Here is a 9081-nt window from a genome sequence, read left to right as displayed (position 1 = left end):
GCTCTCAGACTCTAACCGCTTTTAGCATCGGCTAAAATACGCCTGATTCCTTTTCTTTTTTCTTTTTTCTTTTTTCTTTTTCCTTTTGTTTTTTTCTGTCCTTTCAAGAAACTTTCTCTTTCAGTCGAGATTCACTACCTTTTTTTTCGCCTTTTATTTTTATATTTTTCCCTTTTTATTTTTTATTTTAGGAAAATAAAATAAAAAAACAGGGGAAGGAAACAGAGCGTTACCTAGAATCAGGAGAGAGAAAGTTAGAGAGAGAAAGATTTCTGGGGTTTTGGTTATGGCTCCACTGATTCTGCAGTTTATAGAGATTCGTGTCGGGAGGGTTTGATTTTTTATTTTTATTTTATAAAGGGTATTATTATTATTATTATTATTATTATTATTATTATTTTATTTTATATAAATACATATATACCCTGTTATTTCACCTCACTTCCCCCTCTCACTCAAAGTAACAAAGAAATTCTCATTATTCCAAGAAAACTTGAGCTACCCAGAATCAAAATCCTTGTTAATTTTAATGGGTACGTTTCCAATTTCTCAATTAGTTTCCCGTTTTTGTTTCCCCAATTGTTTGCTTTTTGGGATTAAAGAGGGTATTAGTTTGATTTACGCAACACGATATAATCATTGTGACATTCGGTTATGATATATGCAACGCTACGTTTTATCTCAAATGAAGGGAAAGGGAAGGGATATTGGTATATGATTGATGTGGTATCCTCTTGGATTTGGTGTTAAAGTTGAGGAAATTAAGAGCTTCTTAGATTTTATTTTTTTGGGTTTCTGTGATTTTTTTTTTGATTGGGAGTAAGATTCAGTGAATCTGGAGCGGTATCTGTGCTTGAAATTGCTGGTCTCTAGGCTGAAAATTTTCCATCCCTTTTCATGAATTTTAATTTAATTTTTACCTTCTTTTCCATCTTCACTTCAATGGGTTAAAATGTTAAATGATACCTGACATTCTCCCATGTATTATCTGTCAACCTGTGATTGGTCATTTTCTTCCATTTTGATTCCTCTTTTTGTGAATTTTCCCTTGATTTTTCTAAAGAGCGATTTTGATTGGTAAAATAAAACTTTTTTTTTTCCTGGAATCATAATTTAATTTGGATTGGGTACCTTCTTTCTGGGTATTTTTCAGAGTCCTACATGAGCTTTTCAAAAGACATGGATGAAGAGTATGAGAAACTCATCAAAAGAATGAACCCACCAAGGTATATTTCCTTCTCTCTACATAAACAGCTCGGTTTGATAGGCAGTAATAATTGAGCACGGCCTGATTTTGTTTGTTGGTCATTTGTTTCTCAGGGTGGTGATTAATAATGAAAGTTCCAAAAATGCAACAGTTATACAGGTTGACAGTGCAAACAGGCATGGAATACTCCTTGAAGTTGTTCAAATTCTTACTGATCTTAATCTTGTCATAACCAAAGCTTACATTTCTTCTGATGGTGGCTGGTTCATGGATGGTAAGAATTACCCATCTTTTGTTTGTTCTTTTAGAATTATGCTTTATTTCTCCAACATTTCTCATGACAGTTTATGTTAAGAACCCAAATCATTTTTGGACTAAAGAGCTATTCCTTTTGTTGTTATTGTTGAAATGTGATTTCTTTAACCATATTTTGTTAACTTTTTTTTATATTTGTCCTTTACAAAATCCAGTTTTTAATGTGACTGATCAAGATGGGAACAAGATTACAGATGAAGAAATCCTTGATTTTATTCAAAAGGTATAACATAAACCTTCAGGATTCTATTATTTTTGTAATTTTTTTCTGTATTTCTTCATATGTTAACTTGAAATATCTGTGCAAATTCAGTCTTTAGGCCCAGATTCTTCATGTTTAGGAACAGCTGTTGGTGTTCTTCCATCAACAGATTACACAACAATTGAGTTAATTGGGAGAGACAGGTCAGGACTTCTCTCTGAACTAACTGCTGTACTCTCCCACCTAAAATGCAATGTGGTGAATGCTGAAGTCTGGACTCACAACACCCGAGCAGCAGCCGTGATGAACATCACTGATCAGGGAACAAATTCTGCAATCGACGACTCAGAGAGGCTGTCTAAGATCAAGAAAGTACTCTGCAATGTGCTTGGAGGTAGTAGTAGTACTCACTCTAGGGAAGCTAAGACAGAGGTTGTGACTCATGTTGCTGCACACGCTGAAAGGAGACTGCATCAGATGATGTACGATGATAGAGACTACGAGCAGGTTGGTGATGAGGAAGATGAAGATGAAAGGCAAAGGCCGAATGTTAGTATTGATAATTGGAATGATAAGGATTATTCGGTGGTTACTATTCGTTGTAAGGATAGGCCGAAGCTTCTGTTTGATACGGTTTGCACGTTGACTGATATGCAGTATGTTGTTTTCCATGGTAGAGTTGATGCTGAAGGGCCTGAAGCTTATCAGGTACTCTACCATTCTAGACCATTTTACATGCTTATTGAACGCAATTATTTTTCTAGGTTAGCAAATTTTCGATGAATTTACATCTGACATTATGGTTTTGTTACAGGAATACTACATCAGGCATGTTGATGGATCTCCTGTTAAGTCAGAGGCTGAAAGGCAAAGGGTCATCCAATGTCTTGAAGCTGCTATCAAGAGACGAGTTTCCGAGGTATAACAATCTTACATTAGTCCTAAAAGTCCAAAATCAGTAAAATGTACTCGTATGGTAGAGATGGCTGTAGCCCGGGCTGGGTTGGGCTTCGGGTGGAGCCCATATGCTGGACCTGAACGAGCCCCACCACGCTAATCCCACTCTGCATCGGGTTGGGCCAAAAATTTCTAAATAGGCCCGAAACCTACGACCCAGCGTATCGGGCCGGGTTGGGACCTCAGGCCTAAGCCTAGTCTTAGTAAATTGAGCGTGCTTTGTCGAGCCGTGCCGTGATTTTTCCAAAAAAATGTGGTCTAGGGCTTACGACTTCTTGCTAGTGCATGGCCGTGTTTTTTTCGTGTCCGGGCCGGGCCTTTCATGCCTATGTCTGGCTGTGCTTTTTTTTTCATGCCCGTGTTGGGCTGGGCCTTTTCGTACTGGGTCGGATCGGACCAAGACCCGACCCACAACCATCTTTAATTGTATATGGTCTTCGAGCCTAACAAGACCCATCATTCCAGGGGCCTATGCTAATTTTCCTAAATTTAACGTGCTTTGTTGAGCTGTGACGTGCCTTGTGAAAAAAAGGTTGTCTATGGCCCATGACTTCAAGGTCGTGCGAGGCCGTTATTTTTCTTTTTTGTGCCGGGTTGGTCGGCCCTCGGCCATCTTTACATGGTCTTTGAGTCTAACAAACTAGATGATTTCCATTGAAAATTTCCAGGGACTAAAGCTGGAGCTATGCACAAGTGACAGGGCAGGACTGTTATCTGATGTCACACGAATTTTCAGAGAGAACAGCCTAAAAGTGACCCAAGCAGAAGTCACAACAAAAGGTGGCAAAGCCGTGAACAGCTTCTACGTACGTGATGCATACGGGTACCCGGTTAACGCCAAGACCATCGACACCATAAGGAAAATCATCGGACAGACGATACTCAAAGTGAAGGCGAACAACTCCAACGAACGAAAGCAAAAAGTCGCTCAAGAGTCTCAATCCGGGTCCTTATTCGGGGGTCTATTCAAGTCTAGATCGTTTTGTAATTTCGGGTTGGTTAGGTCATACTCTTAAGTACTCTTAACAGTCTTTTGAATGATTTCAGATTTAGGGTAGGGTAAAGTAGAAGAGGGTTGCCAACTTCCTAGTTGGTGTGCCTACTTAATTAGGATCATTGGTTTCTTAAAATGATCATAATTATTAGTGGGTTGCTAGTTGCCTTTAAGTAAACATTACTCATACAGAGTAATCTAAAATGTAAATACTAAATAGTAGTAGTGGTTGGTTACTTGCCTTTAATTAATCTAATCATCTGATTATGATTTTAATCATGCATATTAGTCGGTAAATGATGTTTTCCGGTCTAGGTGGTCTCGGACGAGGACCGGTATTAGCGGATTAATAAGCGTAAACATGTTTAACTTTGACTAATAGGACTATGATTACAGTGTGCTTGATTAACATATCTCTGATACAATGACTGAAATGACTAGTCATATTTTATACTACAGTCTACAGGGTGAAGTATGTTGATGTCCTAGTCAATAATGATTATAAATACCATTGGTCTGCTATCATGGTTAGTGCCATGTGGCCCATGTGGGGTGCTGCCACGTCAAATGTCGTCGTCTGTCTCATCATATGTGTATTCTCACCAGAAATTAAGTGGTCAAATATAGATGGATGGCTTCAACATTCAGCAAAATTGCATCAATGTTTTGATTAATCAAAATTATGTGGCTGCCAGACTTTACATGAAAAAAAAGAAAGGGATGTAAAGACTAAAGAGAACAAATTGACCCATACAAAAATAAATTAAAATAAATAAATATATATAACATATTATTTGGTTATAAATATTATTTGGTTATAAATATTATACTATTGACATAGTCTAGTTGCCACATCATTTAAGGAGTACTTTATCAAATTATGTGGCTGCCACACTTTGTTTATGCCTGTCAAATTATAAACATATAAAGGTCATGTTCAATACACGTTGTTTTCACTTTTTTATGAACATTAAGCTGATAATGGATGATAAGTTTAGTTAAGAGTTTATTCAAGTTAAGTTTTAACTAAAATAAATTCTTACAGATATACGTAAATGTAATTTAAATAAATTTGTACAAGTAAATAGACTGCGGAAAAGATTGTAGCATTGTTGATGATATCTTTTCAAGTAGCTTTTAGATGGTATGGATGGACTATGGAGTAGTTAAAAATTTGGGCTTGAATTCAAAATACTACGAAGTATTAGATGAGGCATGTGGTTAGCGTGAACGAAACAAAAGAGAGTACGAGTAGGGTTGTTCTTAATTCTTTTTGAGTAGTTTATAGATCAATTCTTTTTTGAACTTGTATGATGACTATAAGTGACGTTTTATTCGCCTGAACTTATATCAACTTAACTTATCTGAACTAATTTAATTTGATAAAAACTTATTTTATGTATGAAAAAACTTATTTTGTTTGAAATAAGTCGAAAATAATACTTCCTCCATTTTTTTTATTATTGCACCATCTACATTGGGCACAAGAATTAAGAAAGGTGGTAAAAGGTGAGAGATTGACAAAAATACCATGTGATTAAGTACAAGTTGTAGGTAAAGAACAAGTGGGGTTTGGTCCCCACCACCAATACAAGGATAAAAATGTCATTTTATGTAGGTAAACTTACTAAAAAAGGAAACGGTGCAATTAATATGCAACTTTCGAAAAAGGAAAATGGTGCAATAATAAAAAAAGTGGAGCGCTAAAAGCCGCCCCAATATACTCAAAACCGCCCTAATCTTTTACATCAATACCCTTATTTAATTTAAAGTAACTTTTCATTTTTCAACCCTCCCCCTCTTAGGAGAGAGAAACTCCCTTCATCGGCAGTGTAAAAAACGGACCACCACCACACCCTTCACCGTCCCCTGTCAGCGGCACCCCTTCGTTCCCCTCGTCGGCGCTGTCCCCCTTTCACCGGCACCCACTTCGTTCCCCCACCCCTCTTCGTTCCATCACCAGCTCGTCCCCCACCCCTCTTCGTTCCACCAGCTCGTCCCCCACCCCTCTTCGTTCCCCCACCACCAGCTCGTCCCCCACCCCTCTTCGTTCCACCAGCTCGTCCCCCACCCCTCTTCGTTCCCCCACCCCTCTTCGTTCCACCACACTTCGTCGCCCCCCCTCCCCATAAACGCACCACCACTTCGTCCCACCCCTCCTCCGATCCCTCACCCCTCTTCGTTCCACCTCCACGAAGTCCCTCCTTTCGTCGGCGAAGACTGTTGAAGCAGCGGCAGAGATGACGGGTGGAAGACAACCGGCAAAGGGAAGAAAGGAACGGCCATCGAAGAGTTCGAAACAACCGTCGGCGAAGAGAGAAAAACCACCGACGAGGAAAACGCGTGCACAAATTAACGTAAGTCTGATTTCAATTTGTTCATTTTTTTGTTGATTTGTTCAATTTTTTGGTTGATTAGAACTTGTGAGGGGTAGCATCTGTTCTTTCTATTCAATTTTCATATGTTGATTTTGTAATCAAATTCAATTTTGAAAACCGCCGTTGATCTGTTGTGGTAGCATCTGTTCAATTCAATCAAATTCAATTTGTTTAATTTGGAAATTGTGGTTACTGATGTATTTTGGATGATTTGTGCAAATTTTGGATGATTTGGTTAACTTGGATGATTTAGGGGCTTACTGATGTATTCTTTTGATTTGTTGATTTGATTTGAATTCGTATTTGATGTTTGTATTCTGATGTAAATTTTATTTGTTGATTTGATGTGAATTCGTGATTGTTGTATGTTAATGTCGATGGATTTGTTGCTGGATTGGTCATGATTTTTCATGTTTGTTGTATATTGGATTATGGGTTTAGAAAACATAGACTAATGCGATTTTAGTCCCGTTCATGGTCTAGACTTATGCGAATTAAGCCCCGTCCATGGTGGGAGCTTTAAACTCGAAAGTCCCTTCCATGGATGGAGCTTAAAATGCATAAGTCTATATTTTTTTTAACAACTCAAATAGATAAGGACTTATGCGATTTAAGCTTCGTCCATGGTCTAGACTTATGCAGATTAAGCTCGAGCCATGGAACGAGCTTAAAATTCATAAGTCCCTTCCATGGATGGAGCTCAAAATGCATAAGTCAATAACTTTTTAAAAAAAACAATAAACCGATATAGACTTATTCGTTTTAGGTTTTTTCTAAATTAAAAAAAAATCAACTTTTTTCCATGACGTTGGCCTTAAAATTTATTATAACTCTTTTGTTTATTGGTTATTTTTTTATATAATTTGTATTGTTAATTAGGCATTTGTTATGAATAGTGAAATAATATTCAAAATTGATAGTGTTATTAGGCTCCATTGATGCTAATAAAAAAAATACTTGTTATGAGAATAAGAAAAAATATACTCATGATTATAAATTATTTTGATGGTAATTAATTATTGATTTTCAAATATATAGCAAAAAGTTGGGGAATCTTCCTCCGTGTATCTCACTAGCGATGTTGACTCTGGTGCTCGACATACTCGAGATCGATGTATTGATGCTTCAGTTAGGAGAGAGAAGCAGGTTGCACGAGTTATGCAACCGGTGCATGAGAGTGAGTCTTCTCGTCCGTTTGATGATGAGGATGTGGATCATGGCTTTGAGCAGGAGCTGGAGGCCGAGTTGGCTTTGGAGGATGAGGATGTTAATGTGGCTAGGGAGGATGTTAATGTGGCTAGGGAAGATGTGGCTAGGGATGATGTGGCTAGTGACGATGATTCTGTACCAGATGTTGTTTCGATTATGAAGGGTGAAGGAGGGAAGTTTGTTAGATCTGAGTCGAGCACTGCGAGGATGAGTAAACGACAGAAGCAATTGGCAAACGAGTCTTGGATAGTTAGGTCTCATATCTCGGGTGGCCCGGTTGATGGAAGCGTCATTCCTAGCTTTGGACAGATTTGGGATGGGGAAGAGCGAAAGGTGTTGTTGTGCCAGAATAGAAGTCAGGCTTGTTCGACACTTAACTACTGGAGAGAGTCAGAGGAGTCACAGGAGTTGAAGCGACGCGTTGATGCGACTGGATTAGCCCACCTACCATATTGCATGTTTGCACACATCGATATGCCTTTGATTTCTGCGTTCGTTGAACATTGGCAGCCTGACACGAACACTTTTCACATGCCGTTTGGGGAGATGACTATTATGTTGCATGATGTATGGCATATCCTTCGCATTCCAGTTGATGGGCGATTGATTTCTGCGCAGAGTGACTCCGTGCAGTTAAAGGTTGATATGATTGAGCTACTTGGAGTTAGTGTGAAAGATATGAAGTCTCAGTCTCCCTGGCGTGGTGGAGGTGTTGCCATTGATTCCATAGTCGATTGTTGTCGTGATAGTCAGCGCTCCGTTGAGACGAGTGTGGTTGGTTGGATGTTGTTGATGCTTGGTACATCATTGTTTGTTGACAAGAGTGGTAGTAGACTGAGACCAGCGAGCATACTTGAGCTTAAGGATGGTGGTGTAGAGAGTATTGCTGAGTATTCGTGGGGTTCCGCGACCATATGCTATCTTTATCGCCAGCTTGGGGTGGCTAGTCGCGGTGGAGCTCAGGGCATCGCCGGATGTTTGACGCTTCTGCAAGCATGGATATATGAGTATTTTCCTACTTTTCGGCCACACACTTCTCGACTTACATGTGAGCCTGGTAGAGCTCGTGCCGTCATGTGGAGCATCAGAAATGAGGGCAAGAGTTTAGTTCGATTACAGTCCTTTCGTAGGTCCATAGATCGGTTGACATCTGCAGAGGTAAATAATTTATTTTCATATGTATTACGTTTGCAACTAATTGCAATATAACTTCTGATTTTGATTTTCAATTAATATTGTAACTATAGGTGACTTGGTTGCCTTACGGTCCTGATCCTGTAGGTTGTGTCACGCTGCACTCAGCATCCCAAGGCAAAACTGTCATACATGGATACAAGGAACCGCCTTGCACTCCTAACAAAATCACCGCACAGTTCCAGAATTGAGCAATAGGGAACAAGTCTTCCATCACTTCCATATAATGATCTGATGTGCAATGCCCTCCGGGCCATTTGATACGTCTCATAGCTTCGTCGACACCACCATGGTGAATATGTTGATACTTCCATCTATTGGCCCCTACCTCATTCGCAATTATCTTCCTCGCCTCCACATATTTATCTTGATCACCTAGGAAAAAATCAGCAAGACAACGAAAACCACAATTTCCATCACCCATTACATCGATCCAATCTTCTACAAAATCCACAATAATTCCCGGGATTCTGTCTAGGTAGCGAAACTCCGATATGTCCCTTTGAGGACCATCTGCAGACACATAAATAAAATAAAATAAAATAAACAAAGCAAAAGTTCTAAATAAACATAATAAATAAGAATTAATAAATGTAGTAAATAAAGAATTAATAAACATAATAAA

At 38.8% G+C, this 9081-nt stretch overlaps 1 protein-coding gene across 1 annotated transcript; it reads left to right on the top strand.

Moving 5' to 3' along the window:
- Positions 1 to 213: 213 nt before the first annotated feature.
- On the top strand, positions 214 to 3954 carry LOC110794711 (ACT domain-containing protein ACR4). The gene is made up of 7 exons (XM_021999673.2): positions 214 to 533; positions 1154 to 1226; positions 1321 to 1481; positions 1678 to 1745; positions 1836 to 2432; positions 2539 to 2643; positions 3350 to 3954. The coding sequence occupies exons 1-7, from the start codon at positions 530 to 532 to the stop codon at positions 3695 to 3697; spliced, it is 1356 nt and encodes a 451-aa protein (XP_021855365.1). The 5' UTR covers positions 214 to 529; the 3' UTR covers positions 3698 to 3954.
- Positions 3955 to 9081: the final 5127 nt, after the last annotated feature.

The sequence above is a fragment of the Spinacia oleracea genome, chromosome 4 (assembly GCF_020520425.1).
Source record: "Spinacia oleracea cultivar Varoflay chromosome 4, BTI_SOV_V1, whole genome shotgun sequence".
Classification (NCBI taxonomy): Eukaryota; Viridiplantae; Streptophyta; class Magnoliopsida; order Caryophyllales; family Amaranthaceae; genus Spinacia; species Spinacia oleracea.
The sequence above is the reverse complement of the archived record's forward strand: the minus strand, read 5'-3'. Positions and strand labels throughout refer to the sequence as shown.